Raw genomic sequence first — 21343 nt, 5'->3', positions numbered from 1 at the left:
CCGTTCTTAACCTGAAGCGTAAGTAACCTGAGGTACCACTGTATTCTTGATTGCATTTCTGGGTAAGGGCTGTAGCTCAGTGGCAGAGTGACTGCCTGGCCTCAGGTTCGATCCCCAACAGGACCTCTCTGTAGGGTTGGGAATGTTCCCCGCAGAGTCAGTGTAGACAATATGCAGCTGGATGGACCAAGGGTCTAGAGCTCAATATAAGGAAGCCTTCTCTGATAAGGGAAGGTCTCTGTGGTTAGAAAATGTGTTTTGTATGCAGAAGGTCCCAGATTCAGTCCCCAGCAACTCCAGGTAGAAGCCTGCCTGGAAACCCAGAGAGCCACTGCCAGTCAGTGCAGGAAGGAAATAATTAGGAAATGAAGTTTAAAAGCATTAATTATAATAATAAAATGCAAGATCAGATAGCAAATTTGAAAATCACTAGACAGGATTGATGGAAGTCTCAGGCTATAATAGCCAAAATGAGGATGATGTGATGTGAAGTTTTGTTTGGAAAACATATGCAAAAATTAATAAAAATGATTATAGAAAAAAAAGATGAGCAATGAAAAGGGAATTGCTAAAGAAAAAGAGCAGCAATCACATTCTCAAAGCCAGATTAGCGATGGTCGCATCCACATCCTACCTTGCACTGGATGTACATATATAGCAACAATGCCCTATTGCAAGAATCATAAGTTCATAGCAGGCCAAGAGGAGCAATGCAAAGGGAATTGCTAAAGAAAAAGAGCAGCCATCACATTCTCAAAGCCAGATTAACGATGGTCGCATCCACATCCTACCTTGCACTGGATGTACATGGTGGACAGCTGCCCTCCATTTTCCCGCGTTGTGATCTGCATCATGTGCGACTGCTGGAAGGCATTCTCATCCACACGCTCCACGGCGCAGATCTGCTGGACGGGGATGGATGTCCGAACCTGGCCATGGGGGAAGAAACCCAACACACCGCCCTGTTCATCAAGGGGGAAACACAGCTCTCGATTCTCCAGCCCTTCCTCAGGAAGCATTTTGTTAATTTACGGGCACCACCCCAGCCAACATGGTGAACTGAGAACTGAAGAAGAGCCTTCTGGATCAGGCTAATGGCCATCTGATTCAGCATCCTGCCCTCACAATGGCCAGCCTGTGGGAAACCAGCAAGCAGGATTGGAGCACAAGAGCCCTCTCCCCTCCAGTGGTTTCCAGCAGCTGTTATTCGGAAGTATAACACCTCTGACCACTGGGCCAGAGCATAACCATCATGGCCACTGATAGCCTTCTCCTCCATGAATTTGTCGCATCCGCTTTTAAAACCAGCTAGGGTTGGTGGCAATCCCTGCCTCCTGTGGCAGCGAGTTCCACAGTTCAACTGTGGCTGAAGAAGTCCTTTCTTTGCCCTGTCCTGGATCTCCTGGGACACTGAATGTCTGTGATTTCCAGTTGTTATGCGAGAGGGAGAAAAACTTTTCTCTCTCTCCACTTTCTCCACCCAACGCATCATTTTACCAGCCTCTACCAGGTTGCCTTAGGGACATGGGTGGCGCTGTGGGTTAAACTACAGAGCCTAGGATTTGCCAATCAGAAGGTCGGCGGTTCGAATCCCCACAACGGGGTGAGCTCCTGTTGCTCGGTCCCTGCTCCTGCCAACCTAGCAGTTTGAAAGCACGTCAAAGTGCAAGTGGATAAATAGGGATCGCTCCGGTGGGAAGGTAAATGGCGTTTCTGTGCGCTGCTCTGGTTCACCAGAAGCGGCTTAGTCATGCTGGCCACATGACCAGGAAGATGTCTACAGACAAACGCTGGCTCCCTCGGCCTATAGAGCGAGATGAGCGCGCAACCCCAGAGTCGGTCACGACTGGACCTAATGGTCAGGAGTCCCTTTACCTTTACCAGGTCGCCTTAACAAAAATGCAAAATTTAACCAACCCTTGCCAAAAATGCTTAGGTTCAAAGCAGAGTTTGAAGTGGACTTGCAAACTCGACAAAACTTACCGTGTTTAGTGTTACGATTGAGCCAACTCTTAATACTGACCACATTTCGCTCCAAATACAAGATTTTAAAACGGCTCTTTCCTTACAATGCTATCTGTGATCTTTGGCGGGGAGCCAGGAGCACTTTCTGCTACCTGAAATTGCTCCTGGAAGTCCTTTGAAGGAACCGGGCCTTTCAGAACAGCTGAGGTCCTCTCAACGGACTGTGAGTTTAACTCCTGTGGCAGTTGAAAGAGGCTTGAGACCAGCTCACAACTCATTGTACCTTCCAACATTTTCTCCAATGAAAATAGAGACAGCCTAAGGAAAAGTGGGACATTCTGGGATCAAATCAGAAACCGGGACAGCTTCTGCAAATCTGGGACTGTTCCTGGGAAATAGGGACACTTGGAGGGTCTGAAGTGCAGATTTTAAGGAATGTGTTCCAGGTAGTGATGGGGCTTGTTATGTACTGAGTTGAATAGGATCCAAACTGCAGCAGTCTGATTGGTCCTAGAACAATAGGATCCAAAAGGCAGCAGTCTGATTGGTCCTAGAACAATAGGATTCAGAATGCAGCAGTATGATTGGTTGGCAGGAACTACCCAATCATGCTCCAGATAGAAGTGAATCCACAACCTGATTGGCTTACAGTAGAATTCCGGAATTAGCCAATCATGTGCAGCCCATTGTGTAAATCATGTATATAAAGCAGATACTTTGAGGGGACTTTCATTCCTCCTCACCACTATGAGCTGAATAAAGAGCATGAAATCACTTTGCGACTCTGAGTATATTTCAGGGCTCTTTGGGTCTGAAGCTCAATTTCAGCTCTCTAGGCCTTTCTCTCAGGCAACACCCCTTATCCACAAGCCACACCCCTCTCTGGCCCTTATTTACACCCCCTCAAGTGCTTTTGCCTGGGCGAGATGTGTCCTTGAACTCTGTCCATGCCTCTTGTTTGCCTGGGCAGAGAACAATGTCTGTGTAGAAGAACTAGACCACTGTACAAATGCAAACATGACCTCATTGCTCCACCCACTTTTGCCTTTGGCACCCTACACTTTGGAATGTGGCCCTTGGGATGTTGCCTGGAAGGCAATGCGGCCCCTGGCTGAAAAATGTTCGTCACTCCTGGCCCAAGCGCAGTTCCTGAGAGGTCCTGAGAAGCAATGCCTTTTTGGGCAAAAGCTGTCTATTACGTATTCCGTGTTTGCCTGAGCCTGGACTAAGGATTCTGAGCCCCTGTGTTCTGATTCGACACATGATATCCAATCACAGAACATTTCAGGATTTGGGCCTCTGCCATTGGCCCTTAAACTCTGAGTCATGATTCGCAGCTTGGAAGTTTAGACAGCCAATCACGTTGGGAGTGGGAGTGGCCCAGGCTTTCAGAAATGTATATAAGCGGTTGCTTTGCTCCTGTTTCCCAGTTATGTAGTTCAATAAAGGTTCTTGCTGTTATCACTGTGTCTTGCCTCGTGAACCTGCACTTCACTGCCCTCTGACTGTTTGCTTTGTTGTAGATAAGACATGCCTTTGAACAGCCTTCAACCCTGAGTTTTTGCGTTCCCCTTGTGTCCTCCGCCCTCTGCCCCCCGGGTAAAGGTGCCCACCTGCCACTCGGGAGATTTGGAATACGAAAGGCTCTCGTTGCTCAGCCAGAAGTAGCGTTTTTTGAAGGTGAACCGTGAGACCAAGTGGAGGCCCTCAGCCTTGCGCTTGTTGAGGTAGCCCTCCTTGATGGTGGCTGAGGGGTGGAAGAGCGTCCAGGGTTTCTTCTCGCTTGCTCCTGGAGAAAAGAAAGGGGGGGCATGCTAATTTCTCAGATGTTGCAAAAGCCTTGGAACCCTGTGAACACCCCCCCCCCATTGTTGCTTTGGCCAGGGCTAAAAACCACCCCAAGACTCCTATATAGGTAAGGTAAAGGGACCCTTGACCATTAGGTCCAGTCGTGGCCAACTCTGGGGTTGCGGTGCTCATCTCATTTTATTGGCCAAGGGAGCCGGCGTACAGCTTCCAGGTCATGTGGCCAGCATGACTAAGCCGCTTCTGGCGAACCAGAGCAGCACACAGGAATGCCGTTTACCTTCCCGCTGAAGCGATACCTATTTATCTACTTGCACTTTGACATGCTTTCGAACTGCTAGGTTGGCAGGAGCAGGGACCGAGCAACGGGAGCTCACCCCGTCGCGGGGATTCGAACCTCCGACCTTCTGATTGGCAAGTCCTAGGCTCTGTGGTTTAACCTACAGCATGTATGCAAATTGTACAGGGCCGGCCCTAACATTAGGCACAATGAGGCAGTGGCCTCAGCTGGCAAATGCTGGAGAGGAGTCCCCTGGCTGTAACTCCTGAGTGCCTGATCTAGAGATTGAAGAAGACATCATTTTATGTTCCAACTTTACTACTAAGAAGGGACTAGGGGTCCCCAAAGTAACCCGGGAGTCATAGTTTATTAAGGGTGCTTGCCAAGGGTTGTGAGAAGACCCTTCCTCTCCTCACAGAGCTACAATTCCCAGAGTGGTTGAACAATCAATCCCTCTTCCCGAGGAACTCTGGGAATTGTAGCTCTGGGAGGGGAATAGGCGCCTCCTAACAACTCTTGGCACCATCAACAAAATACGGCTCCCAGAATTTTCTGGGGGAGACCACGAGTGTTTAAAGTGGTACCACAGTGCTTTCCATGTACAGTGTGGATTGGGCCTTGGTATTGTGGTCTCTGCAACAATGTGTATCTTGGTATATATTTATTCAGGTGCATGTAATGTTTTGCAAAGTGTGAATTAGGTAAGTTTGCATTTAGTACGTTTCCGAGCACAATTCAAAGGGTGCTGACCTTTAAAGCCCTAAACGGCCTTGGCCCTGTGTACCTGAAGGAGCATCTCCACCCCCATCATTCAGCCCGGACACTGAGGTCCAGCTCCAAGGGCCTTCTGATGGTTCCCTCACCGCGAGAAGCGAGGTTACAGGGAACCAGGCAGAGGGCCTTCTCAGTAGTGGCACCTGCCCTGTGGAACGCCCTCCCATCAGATGTCAAGGAAATAAACAACTATCTGATTTTTAGAAGACATCTGAAGGCAGCCCTGTTTAGGGAAGTTTTTAATGTTTGATGGGCCATTGTGCTTTTAATTTTGCTGGGAGCTGCCCAGAGTGGCTGGGTATAAATAATAATATATTTATTTATTTAACTATTATTATTATTAGTAGTAGTAGTAGTAGTAGTAGTAGTAGTAGTAGCAAACAGAATCCAATTAATTCCCACCCGTACCCTCAGTCCCAGCTTCCTGGAAATGTGGCCCATTAGAGCTCACCGTTCTCGCAGTCCACGTTGATGAGCCAGTCCAGGAACTCCTTGACTTGCCCAATGCTAGACAGGATGAAGGGGTGCAAAGGTTCCATCCACTGCTCCTTGCCGTGACCCAGCTGAAGTCCCAGGTTGCCAATGCTCTGCACTGCCTGCCGGCCGGGAGGGGAGTATGGAGAGAGAAATAGGCAAAGAGGTGACTCCAGGGGAAGGGAAGGACCGGTTCATAAAAGTCTAGTGGGAAGAGTCTCTAAAGTTTGCCTGCTGTGTCCTTACACGAAATGATCAAAGGGATGAAGTGACTCCCATGTGAAGAAAGGGCACAGCATGATAAAGGTTTATAAAATTATGCACGGCATGGAAACAAACGGTGGTTTCCCCTCCTCTCTCTCATAACGGCGGAACTTGCGGGCATCAAATGGAGCTGAATGTTGGAAGATTCAGAAGAGAGAAAAAGAAAGTCTTTTATTCTCGCAGTACAGTGGTACCTCGGGTTAAGAACTTAATTTGTTCTGGAGGTCCATTCTTATCCTGAGACACCACTTTAGCTAATGGGGCCTCCCTCTGCCGCCACGCCGCCGCCACGCGATTTCTGTTCTCATCCTGAAGCAAAGTTCTTAACCCGAGGTACTATTTCTGGGTTAGCGGAGTCTGTAACCTGAAGCGTATGTAACCTGAAGCATCTGTAACCCAAGGTACCACTGTTCCCACATGAGGCATACCCTCCAACATTTAACAAATGAAAATAGGAAGTTCTGCCCAACAGTTCTCCAATGAAAATAGAGACGTTGTATTCCATACCCTCCAACATTTCTTTGATGAAAATAGAGACATCCTATTCCATCCCCTCCACCATTTATCTGATGAAAAAAGGGACGTCTGAAGGAAAAGTGGGACATTTCAGGATTGAATCAGAAAGCAGGACAGCTTCTGTAAATCCAGGACTGTCCCTGTAAAATAGGGACATTTGGAGGGTCTGGTGATGACTAACAACCATGATGGTCAGAGGCAGCAATGCTTCTGAGTACCAGTTACTGGAACCCCCAGGATGGGAGAAGGCTCTTGTGCTCGGATCCTGCTTGCAGGCTTCCCACTGGGGCATCTGGTTGGCCCCACTGAGAGCAGGATGCTGACTGTTACCTTGGCCAAGAGCAGGAGGGTCCGGCTGGTCTGGGTGTCTGCATGCTGGTCTCGGAGGTTGAACAACTTGGGGGTCAGGATGGCCGGAGCAAAGAAGCGAAGGAAGAGGAACCCACTGATGGCAATGTATTTGGCATCCTGAAAGGAAAACAGCCCAGCGTGGGTCACATCCAGAAGTTAGGATTGATCACAATTATAAAAAAAGTTTTCCATTGCCAAACAGCCATTGCTAAAGCACACCACACACCCAAACTAAACTTTGGGTTGCATCCAAGGGTTCCCTGAAAAGAAGGATTTATTGTTGAACTACTCTGAGAATTGGGACACGGGTGGCGCTGTGGGTTAAACCACAGAGCCTAGGAATTGCCGATCAGAAGGTCAGCGGTTCGAATCCCCGCGATGGGGTGAGCTCCCGTTGCTCGGTCCCTGCTCCTGCCAACCTAGCAGTTCGAAAGCACGTCAAAGTGCAAGTAGATAAATAGGTACCGCTTCGGCGGGAAGGTAAATGTCATTTCCGTGCTCTGCTCTGTTTCGCCAAAAGCGGCTTAGTCATGCTGGCCACATGACCTGGAAGCTGTACGCCGGCTCCCTAAGCCAATAAAGCGAGATGAGTGCCGCAACCCCAGAGTCGGCTACGACTGTACCTAATGGTCAGTGGTCCCTTTACCTTTACCTTTACCCTTACTCTGAAAATTGTAGCTTTGTGAATGGGGTCTCTTAACAAATCTCAGCACCCTTAACAAACTACACCTCCCAGAATTCCTTGGGGGAAGCCATAACTGTTTAAAATGGTATCATGGTACATTCATACCTTGGAAGTCGAACAGAATCCATTCTGGAAGTCCGTTCGACTTCCAAAGCATTCCGACTTCCAAATCACAGCTTCTGGCTGGCTGCAGGAAGCTGCGGAAGCCCCATCGGATGTTTGGCTTCCAAAAGAATGTTCAAAAACCAGAACAGTCACTTGCGGGTTTCGATCGTTCAGGAGCCCAAACGTTTGAGAACTAGGCTGTTCAAAAACCAAGGTATGACTGTGCTTTAAATGTATGGTGTGAATGTGGCCAATGATGTGCTTACAGAAAGCACAAAGGGAGGGGTAATCACTTTCTGAAGGGGCCCTGGGTTGTCTCTGCTTATCATTGGGTCCAGCGCCACCTACTGTTGACCTCCCTAACTGTTGCTTAACCAACCCCAGCAGAAGCAGCTTGGATCGCAGAACGCCAAATCCCTTGGAAACATGGATGATGAATGACCTCCCCAAGACTTGCTGTTTGGCGGAGGGAGTGGTTATGGGATAGAAAATGTCACACCTGATTCTCTGCCTCCGGGAAGTGGTCATCCACTCGCTTGTGCAGCTGTTTGAAAGCCACTCGCATGATGGGGGGACACTTTTCCGTAGAGCTTACGATGGATTCCACAATGTCACCCAGGTATCCTGTCAGCACCTCCAGGCTGCTTTCTCGGATCTGGGCCTCGGACAGGGAGCTTTTGAAAGAGATTCGCCTAAGAGAAATGGAAAATGCGGGGTGGGGATGGGTGGGCGACATGCATGAGAGACCCTTGACCCACCAACACATAACTCAACCACCACACAGTGCTGCCCCCTACTGATTGTTACAAGCTCCTGACACAGAGAAGATACTGAAACTGAGCTCAGTTACTCAGTGGAGCAGCTCTTTGGTATGTGTATGCCTTGTGAATTTGACAAGAGATTAGACTACCTGCTGCAATCGCCCACAGAGATGTTTGCAGAGTAAGAAAATACCAGCTCCATCTGGTCCACCAGCCATGGCTGTCCCTGGACTTGCCACTGTAAGTTCATGCATTGTTAACCTCAAGGCCGAGTTATTGTAATGCACTGTATATGGTCCCTTACTCTGCTTGTTTTAACCCACTGCAAACCCCTCTCAGCAAGCTGGGTTCCACCCAAACTTTCCTGCTTTTCAGCAGTCAGACCCTCAGCAAATCCACGTTGAGCATCCCTGCCAATGTCACACTCTGGCAGCATCCCGGAGATGGTGTTGCCTAGCAACCTGCACAAAGAGCATCTCTCCTAGGAAGGCTTCTATCTCTAGAGCAGCCGGAATCCTTTCCATGAGCCAGCCCCACATCCTCAGTGCTAATGTCCTATTAGCCATTTCAGCAGAAATACCCTCCGTCTGTATGACGCTCTTCTGCAGGCATGGCTGAGGCTGTCGTCCGTCACATAACACAAGCATAGTGTACAAACATGTCAGCTGTTAACACTTGCCACACCACAGCGGCCTTATCACATGATTATCTGTTGTTGTTCTTATCTACATCCCACCTTTTCCCCAGACTGAGACTCAGGCAGCTTACCCAAATGAAGACAGAAGGCTCAAACATGTACAAAAGATAATTGGAAAAAAGTAATTAAACTATAGAATTAAAACAAGATAAAAGCAGATTGATTAAAATGCAGCACACCACCATTTAAAAGCTCATTCCTTTTTTAAAAAAAAAGGAAGCCAGTGATTTCACAAAAGCCTGTTGGAATAAAACAGTCTTCACCTGTTGGCAGAAGGACAGCAAGGAGGGAGCCAGTATGAGTTCTCTAGGGAGGGAGTTCCAAAGTCTGGGAGCAGCCACCGAGAAGGCCCTGTCCTGCATCCCCACTAGGTGTGCCTAGGGGGGTGGCAGGACTGAGAGGAGAGCCTTCCCCAAAGATCTCAGAGCCTGGGTAGGTCCGTATGAGGGAATAGTCTTTCGAATAGCTTGGGGGTAGTTTTGTACTTTTCTCAAAAAGCCTTAAACTGTATGAAACACCCATGTATCACCATTTAGAGATGTTAGCGGTGGTATCTACCCTCAGTGATACGGCTAAGTTTAAATATATATGTGTCATCCAGTTCAGAAAGGTCTGCAATGTTAAATGCAGCTAAATTCAGAGAGAAGAATATAAGAAGAGTGAAGTGCAGGTGGGTGCTCACGAGGCAAGACACAGTAATAACAGCAAGAACCTTTATTGAACTAACAGAACTGGACAACAGGGGCAAAGCAACTGCTTATATACATTTCTGAAGGCCTGGGCCACTCCCACTTCCAACATGATTGGCTGTCTAAACTTCCAAGCTGCGAATCATGACTCAGAATTTAAGGGCCAATGGCAGAGGCCCAAATCCTGAAATGTTCTGTGACTGGATATCATGTACTGAATCAGAAAACAGGAGCTCAGAATGCTTAGTCCAGACTCAAGCTCAGACCACTGAGTACATAACAAATTAGACCTGCTAAGTTGTTTATCTCAGTGGACAACATTCTGACAAATTATTGTTGCATGCCACCCCAATCTCTGAGGCGGGCGAGATTCCATGGGTTCCTGACGCTTACCCAGGGTTTGGTTTGCTTGGAATGATGGACGGTAGAGATTGTGGGTTTTGTGGGATAGCTGTGGGTTAAAGCCTCAGCGCCTAGGACTTGCCGATCGAAAGGTCGGCGGTTCGAATCCCCGCGGCGGGGTGCGCTCCCGTCGCTCGGTCCCAGCACCTGCCAACCTAGCAGTTCGAAAGCACCCCCAGGTGCAAGTAGATAAATAGGGACCGCTTACTAGCGGGAAGATAAACGGCGTTCCGTGTGCTGCGCTGGCTCACCAGATGCAGCTTTGTCACGCTGGCCACGTGACCCGGAAGTGTCTGCGGACAGCGCTGGCCCCCGGCCTATAGAGTGAGATGGGCGCACAACCCTAGAGTCTGGCAAGACTGGCCCGTACGGGCAGGGGTACCTTTACCTTTACCTCAACAATGTGATGCTGTCGCAAAATAGCTATCACAATTCTAGGCTGCATCAACAGAAGTATAGTGTCCAGATCAAGGAAAGCCATAGTCCCACTCTGTTTTGCCTTGGTCAGACCACACCTGGAATACTGTGTCCAATTCTGGGCACCATGATTTTAGAAGGATGTTGACAAGCTGTAACGTGTGCAGAGGAGGGCGACCAAGATGATCAAGGGCTGGAAACCAAGCCTGACAATGAGCGGTTGAAGGAGTTGGGTATGTTTAGCCTGGAAAAGAGGAGGCTGAGAGGAGATAGGATAGCCATCTTCAAATATCTCAAGGGTTATCACATGGAAGAGGGAACAAGCATGTTTTCTCCTGCTCTGGGCGGTAGGACTCGAACCAAGGGCTTCAAGTTCCAAAAAAAGAAGATTCCAGCTAAACATACGGAAAAAAACTTTATGACAGTAAGAGCTGTTTGTCAGTGGAACAGTCTCCCTCGGGAGGGTGTGAACTCTCCTTCCTTGGAGGTTTTTCAGCAGAGGTTGGATGGCCACCTGTCATGGATGTTTTAGCTGAGATCCCTGCATTGCAGTGGGTTGGACTAGATGACCTTTGGTGTCCCTTCCAACACTAAGATTCTATATACAACCTGAGCTGGAAGGGCTCACAGAGTGAACACTCCAAGAAGGCCTTGCTTCTCCCATAGCCACAGCCTTGCATCCCAGCAGAAATCAGGCATGGCTTTGTCTCTCAGCTGCACAGCCTGCCTCTGGCTTCTAGCTGTCTCTCACCCACAACTCATTTCTGGCATTTGACCTTCTAACTATAGCTGTCCACCTACAGATTTGAAAATAGGGGACCAGCAGCCTCGAAAATAAGGGATCAGCAGCCAAAATAAGGGATTTTGCTATTCTAAAGAGTCACATACATTGGAAGGATTGACAGATGCTGTCAATCCGGCATGAGGCGGTTGCGGTGCCATGGCGGCCGCTGAAGCGCCGCCCTTCTGCGTCCCTCTACATCCCCTCCTCTTCCTCCTCCCTCAGGCCGCCTCCTCAGCTGCCACCACCGCTGCCGCCTCCGGGCTCACGGGTGGCGTGGGCGAGAGTCTCTCTCCCTCCCCCCCCTCTCTCGGGCAGGGAAGGGCCGATGGAACTCCTCACGCCAGGACGACGGCGCCAGCGCGCGCTCTCGCGCGGCAGACAACCCCAAGCCGCTGCTTCCCTCCCAAGCCAGGCGAGCATGAAACCCAGGAAATTTAAGGGACATCATCAGTAAGGGACAGCAGCGGGACACGGCGCTGGGATAAGGGAGTTTCCCGCCAAATAAGGGACGGTTGACAGCTATGCTTCTAACTAACAGCTGGGAGGGGGGCATCCATTTGATTTCTAGCACAGAGCCACTTCCTTTGTTACCTTAATGGCCCACACTTAAAGGACCATTACGGCTAATTCATCTATTGAACCCTTGCTGCATGCAGGAATTAGAAGGGTCTCAGGCATGCAGCCCTAACAGACCCAACCTCCAACTCACAACATTATTTTTGGAGTCATAAATCATCTACCAGGCAGGCTCTCTTGCTTCTGTTTTAATTAGCACTGTTAGGTGAGGAAAAAAACGCTACCTGCGAATGACACCCGTCCCGACGCACCACTGTTTTTTAATCATTTTCTCGTCGTGTTTGGCACCCTACCTCCACCCCCATTTCTCAGCAGGCGGCCTCGTCTCTCTTACACTCTTGCTCTGAATGTCACAGTGATGTGCTCTTCTTCCCACTCCTCCTCTCCTCAAACTCTTTCCATTCCAGTTGTCCCTCTCAAGGAATCCTGGAGCTGAGATCTAGTACCTGAGTTCCTTTCCTCCTCCCTCCCAACCGCTTTTCCTTTTCTGTCCTTTGCAAAACACACCTCAGCTCCCTCTTGAGTGTTCTTCCTCTTACCTGGTCCGGCTCGGCTCAATCTTGCAGGGATCCAGCTCCACGTACTTCTTCTCCTCGAAGATTCGGTTGATGATGGCCTTCAGCACTTCGTGGAGGTAAGGCATCCCCACCACCTGACGCATCACAGAGAGTTAGGAAAAGAAGAAGCGGGGGGGGGGGATACGTTTTCCAAAACACACATCCGGGTGGAAAGTAAAAAAATGACTAAAAACATCTCATCAGTGCTGAAATGTTCAAAGGGTATATAAATCCTTACTGCAAACTTGTATACTGGATATACATGTTAACTCACATGGTTTACCCCAAAGAATCCAGAGATTTCTTGTCTTATTAATAGCCAGAGATCCCACATCTTTTGCCATAGGAACTGCAATTCCCAGGCCATAGTTAGAGGAATAGTCAGAGGTTCCCCTTCACTTGCCATGGGAAGTCTACAATTCTATGATTACCGTATTTTTCTGTGTATAAGCCGATAAGGGGTTGTGGCAATCGCCCCAAGAAAGCTCAACAACCGCCACCACTGATCGTCCAGATTTTCACTTCTGTTTTAGGGTTTAGGCAACCCTAAAATATTGTTTTCTTCATTCTGGGTTCAAAAAAATAGGGGTCGTCTTATTCATGAGGACATCTTTTACACAGAAAAATATGGTATTCTATTATTATAATTACATTGTAATGAGAGAGAGAGATATTTGCTTGTTCTTTTTTTAAAATGGGAAAGATGACTTGAATCCCAGACTGGGGGAAAGGCTAGTTTTGTGTGTGTGTGTGTGTGTGTGTGTGTGTGTGTGTGTGTGTGTGTGTGTAAATACAAGCTGATTTGTGCAACTCAACACACCGCCGACACTTCTCCCTTTTCCTTTCACCAAGTGCTTGCAAAAAAAAGAGAGAAAAGGGGGTTTGTCCTGTTTGCTGTAAAAATATTTTTTTTTCTTTCCTCTGCAAAGGGTGGCTCATCTCATTTGATGGCAGGTGTTTTGCCACCCCGCCTCCCCCCCCACCTCAAAATGGCATCATTCCCACCCGAAACCAAAACCCATGAAAATGTGGCACATGTTGCAGATTTGCTTATTTACCACCACCCCAGCAGCTCAGGGACAGCCCCTTCTGTTTCACAGAAACTCACACACAGAGTGCAGAGAGAGAGAGAGAGAGAGAGAGAGAGAGAGAGAGAGAGAGAGAGGGAGGGAGGGAGGGAGGGAGATGGAACTCACCTGCTGGTTCTTCCTCCGCTATTTACTCACCTTCATGAACTGCTCCATGGATTTAGAAGCCAAGGAGTTGGAACGGAAGAGGGTGTTTGGATCAGCTGAAAGCACACAGAAGGGGGTTGCAATTAGCACCACGAGTGAGAAAATCTACCTGAGAATGACGCTGGCTCCCCTACATTAATGCGTTGGATTTTTCTCACACCATCTGCTCTCCTGCCCACTGGCCAACTCTGCAGAAGCAGTCTGCTCCGTGTCTGGGTCCCAAACCGAACTCTTTAGGTACGGCGAAGATGCTCCCCCAGAACTGCTGCTTCTAAGCTTCGCTCTCTGCAACCTTAGGGGCTAGAAACTTGCTCGTATGGAAGAATGAAAACCAAGGTTTTCAGAAACCCAGGTTCTCTCTTTCGTGCTATGGAATTGCAGGGCTCACACCCAGGCCTAGGCACCCAACTGGTCCTGCAGCCACAATCCTGGGGAACCAACCTCAAATGGCGCGCAGACACACAACGCAACATATGAAGGAACTACTCACTGGTTCTCGAAACCTCACGGAGGTTCACAAAGTCCAAGAAAGGCAGCACCAAGCCTTGGCCAAGGAAGATCTTGACTAATTTGGTGGCTACGTCTTGGCGACTCTCCAATGAGCAGACCTCTTCCAGCAGGGCTAAGGGTGTGACGTCCTCCTCCTCCTGTAGTGAAGCAGAACATCTGCAAATGGCATACATATATATGTGTGTGTGTATGTATTTAAAACAGGTGTGGTGAACCTTTCTCAGCCCGAGGGCCACATTTGCTTATTTGCAACCTTCCAAGGGCCACATGCCTGCAGTGTTAGAAACTCAGATACAATGGTACCTCGGGTTAAGTACTTAACTCGTTCCGGAGGTCCGTACTTAACCTGAAACTGTTCTTAACCTGAAGAACCACTTTAGCTAATGGGGCCTCCTGCTGCCGCCGCACCGCCGGAGCCCGATTTCTGTTCTTATCCTGAAGCAAAGTTCTTAATCTGAAGCACTTCTAGGTTAGCAGAGTGTGTAACCTGAAGCGTATTTAACCTGAAGTGTATGTAACCCGAGGTACCACTGTATATAAGTTAGGCCCAAACAGCTTTTTAAACCAGGAATACAGTAGAGTGGCTGCTTAGACCACATAACACCAGTCTTGAAAGACCTATATAGGCTCCCAGTACGTTTCTGAACACAATTCAAAGTGTTGGTGCTGACCTTTAAAGCCCTAAATGGCCCAATATACCTGAAGGAGCGTCTCCACCCCCACCATTCAGCCCAGACACTGAGGTCTAGCGCTGAGGGCCTTCTGGCGGTTTCCTCACTGGGAGAAGTGAGGCTACAGGGAACCAGGCAGAGGGCCTTCTTGGTAGTGGCACCCACCCTGTGGAACACCCTACAATATGTCAAGGAAATAAACAACTAAAGTGGTACCTCAGGTTACAGACGCTTCAGGTTACAGACTCCACTAACCCAGAAATAGTACCTCGGGTTAAGAACTTTACTTCAGGATAAGAACAGAAATTGGGCGGCAGCAGGAGGCCTCATTAGCTAAAGTGGTACCTCAGTTTCAGGTTAAGAACGGACCTCCAGAATGAATTAAGTTCTTAACCCGAGGTACCACTGTATCTGACTTTTAGAAGACATCTGAAGGCAGCCCTGTTTAGGGAAGTTTTTAATGTTTGATGTTTTATTATGCTTTTATATATGTTGGAAGCTGCTCAGAGTAGCTGGGGCAACCCAGTCAGATGGACTATTATTATTATTATTATTATTATTATTATTATTATTATTATTATTATTTATAGGATGTCCCTATTTTCAGAGGAGAAATGTTGGAGGGTATGAATGACTAGTTGCTGTCTGGGGAGTCACACAGTTCAAAAGTCGTGTTTTTCAACAAGACTTTTCGGTTCCTGAAATTCATTCTGATTGCGCAGATAAAATATCACGGGTAGAATTCTACAGGGTGTGTTGCTAGTGTGTGAAAACAGTCAAGATACAAGGATCCCCAGGCATGCACCTCCAGATGGTGGAGACGTCAGGTGACATTCCCCACCCCCCAAATTTCCTCCGGTGGAACAACCCCCCCATTTTTGCACCCATTTTTTCCACAAAACACCCACCTTGACTGCGCCTGCCTCTTTTTAACCCCGTGTCTCTCTCATGCACAAAAAAGGAGGGTAAACCACTAAGTGCCCACCTCTGCTGGGCACATGACGGACTCCACCAGCAGGTCTATGAGTGGCTGGTAGTACCGGGAGGGCAGGATCCGATCCTCGGCAAGTCGCACCCGCAGTCTCAGCGCCCCCAGCTTCCCCCTGCAAGCAGAGAGCACAATCTCTACACCAGGAGGCTTAGTTTGATCAGAATCAATTATACACTTCCGGAGTTCACACAAAATAGATGACTTCTGGTAAACAAGTCGCCACAGTCACTAGAAGGCTGTGAAAATTTGTGTCCCTTGCTTTTTAAACTCGTCTACCCATGTGCTAGGGACGCGGGTGGCGCTGTGGGTAAAAGCCTCAGCGCCTAGGGCTTGCTGATCGAAAGGTCGGCGGTTCGAATCCCCGCGGCAGGGTGCGCTCCCGTTGCTCGGTCCCAGCGCCTGCCAACCTAGCAGTTCGAAAGCACCCCCGGGTGCAAGTAGATAAATAGGGACCGCTTACTAGCGGGAAGGTAAACGGCGTTCCGTGTGCTGCGCTGGCTCGCCAGATGCAGCTTGTCACGCTGGCCACGTGACCCGGAAGTGTCTGCAGACAGCGCTGGCCCCCCGGCCTATAGAGTGAGATGGGCGCACAACCCTAGAGTCTGGCAAGACTGGCCTGTACGGGCAGGGGTACCTTTACCTTTTACCCATGTACTAGCTGAAAACAAAGGGATGTATTGGCATTATTGAAATATATTGGCATTATTTTCAGCTCCCCCACCCCACCCTTGTTAAATTATCTGCGCTGGCTGCTCATCTACAAAGAAAATCCGCCCTGAACTATTTACAGAGCCCTGAGCAATATAGGTTCAGGGTACCTTAGGGGAAGTCTAATTCATCTGTGGATGAGTTATTATTGACGAGACTCATTTGGCAGCAACAAGAAGCCGAGCTTTCAGTGGCATCGACCCAGCCGTGTGGAATATCCTGCCAATAGGGATCTAGCAAGCTCCTTCTGTGCCAAACTTTGTACGCCTGCAGAATTTTTTCCCCCTGTGCCGCCAGGCCTGCACAGGCAATTAGGAAGCCATCTTTCCATAACGGTTAGCTGATTGCCTGTGGTTTCAAATTTGTATGCGTTTTTAATATACAGAGATATTTTTGTAAACGGCTTTGACATTAAAAAATATATATGATATAGCGGTATTTAAAATCACTTTATAAACAAAATAAATGCATGTAAATTTTAAAACACAACATTGAAAGCAGTTGAAAATAAATTGAGATTTAAAAACGCAACATTGAAAGCAGTTGAAAATAAATTTAATTTTAAAAACACAATATTAAAAGCAGCTTAAAAGAAAATTACAACCACAGCTCTAAGGTGGGTCCATCTATTTCACCATCATGTTCTCACAGTGGCCAACCAGGTGAGCTCCCATCCACCTTGGACTATGATGCTCCCACTGGGCCCTGAGTACCACAGCTCAACCTCTGCCCACCCAAGATCCTGCTGTTCACCTCTGGCCCCTCAGTCTGACAACCTGTCAGTAGACCCCAAACCCAACCCCCTGGCCGCACCGAGCCCTGACATACTTGTCAGTTCACATTTCTTAGTACAGAATGTATTGATCTGATGTGCAGAGGTCTTTCCTATTCTACTTAATTCAAGAGGTTTCTGGAAGCTGCTCTGTGTGAAAGGAGCAAGCAGAAGGTTCATGATGTTTGGGTTATTCCTTCAGAGAAGCTGAGTACAGCTGCCTTAAACTGGTTCTGTTATCTCTTTCTGTCAAGGTCATGCAGACTATAAAAGTATCTCTCTATCTCTATTTCTCTTTCCTTCTATCTCTCTTTCCTTCTGGTGTGGTGTTCTGCTTAGTGTTAAGGTTTAGACTTATTATAAGTGTCAGCGCTGCCCAAGGTCCCAGCTCACACAAGACCAACGCTGCTTCTTCCTGCGCGTCTGGAAATGAAACTGAACTTCAATAAAGACTTTTTTTACTTGAGGAAGAAGCAGCGTTGGTCTTGTGTGAGCTGGGACCTTGGGCAGCGCTGACAGTAAGTTCCATCTGAATCTCCTCCCCCCTGACACCAGCTTAAGATTCTAGCCTTACTCCACCTCTTCCTCTGTTCCTTCTTTCTCTGGGTCCTCCTGCTAGTCGGAGTCTCAGCCCTCCTAGATTCCTCTGACGCTGAGTCCCCTGACTCTCCCCCCCCCTCCTTCGGGCTTTAGGACCTGGCTCCCAATCCGGGTTTTCTGCTGTCCCGCGCTCCTCCACATTTGAACTTGGCGCGCGCGCGCAGCCTCCCACTTTCCTTCTGACCGTTACACTTGTGTCACTGCTCCCTCTTTCGGGGAGGCTAGCTGGACCTGGCCTTCCCTCCGTTTCCCCACTTTCCGATGGGGGCGTGGTTATCCCTGACTCATCTTCTCTCCCCGCTGGAGGAGAGGCTGGTCCTGACTCATGTGACTCTTCCCCCCCCACTGTGCTCTGGTGGGGGAACTGGTCCTGATCCTCCGCTGCTCCCTTGGGAGTCCCCTCTGGTCCCTTGTTTATGGAGCGTCCCCCCTGGGACCCCCCTCGCCCTTACCATAGGCGCCCCCTTCTGGGAATCTTCTGATTCGCTGGAGAAGCTCATGGAATCTCTCGGGTCACTGTCATATTCCCCTACGCTCCCCTCTGATTCCTCTCCTCCGCTCTCTATTTGCTCTCTCCCCTGCTCTTCTGCTCCTGAGCCTCTGACAATAAGTTATTGTAAGTTTAAGTTAAGTCTGCTGCAACTGGATTTCTTATGGACTGTGCCAATCCTGAATGTATTGGATTTGTGATCATTATGCTCATTTGCCTTCAGTAGCAGTAAAGCTCTGCTAGATGAAATACAACTGCCTCTGGTCTATTTTGGGGGAATATTAGGTCTACTTCCAGGTGGGGCCGGGTTGTGGTCCAGCCTCCTAGCCACTCCCCTCAGCTTCGGGGCGGGGTGGCATCCCGTGTCACGCTGGTGGAGACCCTGGCCACGTCAGGTCGCCAGGTGGCCAATCAGGTCGCTTGGGGGGCACGGCCAGGGACGATTTAAGTTTTTACTCTGCTAACTATACATCTGGCATCTACTCTGGATCAGTACTGAATAGAATTCCATGACAATACTATGACCCAAGAAGGCCAGAAGAGGTCCCACATTTACCCTGCATCTCCCTCTGTGCTGGTGAAAGGCAACAGGCGGTACCAGCCTTTGACAGGGGCCTTCTGCAAGGCATCCAACGAAAACTCAACCTGCACGGATGAGAGAAAGTGACAGGTCAGTGCGGAGGTAGAGGAGTGCTGGAAGTGCAACAGCAGGGATCATTCTGTTTGCGACTCAAGGGTTAATTCAGGTAGAGCTAAAGGCTGGATTGTGCCTCTGATTATACAACTGGCTTGCAGGGATGGAGGGCAGCAAGGTGTCTATGAGCCTGTGTAGAAACTACCCTCCTGTGCAGAGGTAAAATTCACATGTCTTGCTCCGCCCACCTTTGCCTCTGGCCCCGCCCACCGCTTGCAGGTGGCCCCCAGGAGCTTGCACAGAAAGGAATGCAGACCTCAGACCTAACATCTTCCCTGTTCCCCGATTCAGTTCCTCAAGTTATAGTTCAACCCTGGATAGCTCAGTTGGAGAGAGGGTGGTGCTGATAATGCCAAGGTTGCAGGTTTGATCCCCGTAAGGGACAGCTGCGTATTCTTCTTTACAGGGGGTTGGACCAGATGATCCTTAGGGTCCCTTCCAACTCTACGATTCTTTCACCCCTGTCAAAGCAGCAGCCGCAACCCCTCATGTGAGATGTAACGTCATTGAAGCAGTCAGATACAACATTTCCTGTTTGCCCAGAGTGGACACACAGGGGAATGTTGCTCCAGCCAGGAGGACTTCCTGTCACACCTGTCTAGATCATCCTCCCCCTGTGTGTGACCAGGTAGATGGGTGTGACCCTGGCAGGCCCTAAAAAAAGGGCTAGCCACGCAGCCATCTTCTTCTTTTTGCCTTGTTCCATTTTTCCTTTTGGACTCCTGCTGGTTCATCCTTACAGAGGATGGAAGCCACAAGGTAGAAAGTCCATGGCCTAGCTCATACTTCTTTTCTCTACGCATGTATCTGTAACCACAGTGGTACCTCGGATTACAAACACTTCGGGTTACAAACGCTGCTAACCTGGAAGTAGTACCTCAGGTTAAGAACTTTACCTCAGGATGAGAACAGAAATTGTGCGGCGGCACCGGGAGGCCCCATTAGCTAAAGTGGTACCTCAGGTTAAGAACGGTTTCAGGTTAAGAGCGGACCTCTGGAACGAATTAAGTTTGTAACCAGAGGTACCGCTGTACAAAATTAAAGGCTGCCTTCAGGACCATACTGTGAACTGAATGTAAGTAAACTTTACCATTACTTTTAAAAGAAGACTGTTGTGTCATTGTTGTTTTTAAGAGGGAAATAAAGGGGAAATTTACCAGGAACAATCCAATCTGGACAAGCCAGATTGCTCAACTGAAATGATTCTTACGAATCCATCAACTAGCTTTCAGCAATGTTCAAGGGAATGTGCTGTGCTACCAGCTCACTAGCGTGCTTGAGGAAGGATAATATTTAATCAATATATCCTCTCCTACTATCCACATTCCCACACCTCAGAGCTTGCATAAGAGGACCCAGGCCAGGCCAGCCTCCTGTGCCCACCACTCACCCGTCCCAGGAAGTCATTCTTGCCCACCATGTCCCAATCCCACACTTCTACGATCAGCGGGGTTTCCCCTGAGGTCCCCTCTTCCAGGACAAACTCAAGCATCTCATCCCAGCGCGGGAAGCGGGTTTTCTTGATGATCTGCGGAGGCAGAAGAATGCGTAAACGCAAGTGGACAAATGACCTGTTTAAGAGCAAACTGTGATAAAACACCACCACGATCACCCCTGCTGCCTTGCCCATGGTGAGACATGTTATGTACTGAAGTTCTCACCCTGGGCCAGCAGGGGGATACTGTAGATAGTTCAGGTCCACATATGCAAATAAGGGATCGAAAGTGACGTTCAGTGATTGGATAGTTACAGAAAATGGTTACTGTTGCGTTCTAGTGGAGCTCTATATAAGCAGGCTGGCTGAACCCTTCAGTTCAGTTCTGTTCTGGCCTGTGAATAAACAAGAGCTGTTTGAAGAATCACTGTGTCGCCTGATATGTTCACAGACAACTTAACAAGACACACGCCTGTTTGTGCACAGCCAAGTGGAGTGAGTCAGCTTGTGGGGTAGCGGTTAGATTGCCAGACTAGGATCTTGGGGACCAGAGTTCAAATCCCCCACTCAACCAATAAAGCTCATTGGGTGATCCTGGGCCAGCAGCTGCCTTTCAGGCTAACCTACTACACAGGGTTGTTGTTCAAAGGAGAATAGAGATGAGGGGGACCCTGTTCCTAGAGGGTGTGCATGTCAAAGACCTCTTAGTATTTCTGCACCAGGATTCCAGCAGGGAACCTGTTTCCAACATCCTAGAGGTACCCAATCAGCACAAAAGGGGACTTTGTTTTAGCCACCGAGAAGAAGCCTTCTTCTCACCTTTTGTGCTGATGGGAGCCAATCAGAATGAAAGAAAGACAGTCAGTCACTGAGGATTGGCTCCTAGGGTTGTTCTGGATAAGGTGCGCCGGAAGAAGACCAAGGAGGAGTTGTTCTGCCTGCTCCAAAGCTAAGCATTTAGGGACACTTGGAAACACAAGCAGCTTCAGGTTCAAGAGAACGGTGTGCAAGTTATGTTATGTACAGTGGAACATGATGGAAAACGCAGCTGAAGACACCCTGAAGCTTTTTGGAGCACTCCAAATCATTTGCCTAGGTGCGTGCACAGAAAATAGTAGATCTAGCTGCATCCAT

The 21343-nt window shown here is 48.8% G+C and overlaps 1 protein-coding gene across 2 annotated transcripts in view; it reads right to left on the bottom strand.

Annotated features, from left to right (window-relative positions):
• Positions 1-21343, bottom strand: part of RASAL1 (RAS protein activator like 1) — a 72035-nt gene that overhangs the window by 15949 nt on the left and 34743 nt on the right. The window contains exons 7-17 of one of the 2 annotated variants that reach the window (XM_053369825.1): positions 20165-20302; positions 18637-18725; positions 15505-15622; positions 13829-13985; positions 13330-13394; positions 12086-12198; positions 7720-7912; positions 6410-6547; positions 5277-5421; positions 3579-3754; positions 792-929 (exon numbers count right to left, since the gene is read on the bottom strand). In XM_053369825.1, coding sequence (XP_053225800.1) covers positions 792-929; positions 3579-3754; positions 5277-5421; positions 6410-6547; positions 7720-7912; positions 12086-12198; positions 13330-13394; positions 13829-13985; positions 15505-15622; positions 18637-18725; positions 20165-20302 — 1470 coding nt within the window. The remainder of the gene's footprint in view (positions 1-791; positions 930-3578; positions 3755-5276; positions 5422-6409; positions 6548-7719; positions 7913-12085; positions 12199-13329; positions 13395-13828; positions 13986-15504; positions 15623-18636; positions 18726-20164; positions 20303-21343) is intronic. The other variant, XM_053369826.1, reaches the window with a different exon arrangement.

The sequence above is a fragment of the Podarcis raffonei genome, chromosome 16, assembly GCF_027172205.1.
Source record: "Podarcis raffonei isolate rPodRaf1 chromosome 16, rPodRaf1.pri, whole genome shotgun sequence".
In the NCBI taxonomy this organism is placed as follows: domain Eukaryota; kingdom Metazoa; phylum Chordata; class Lepidosauria; order Squamata; family Lacertidae; genus Podarcis; species Podarcis raffonei.
Note: the sequence above shows the minus strand (reverse complement) of the source record. Positions and strands in the feature narration are given on the sequence as shown.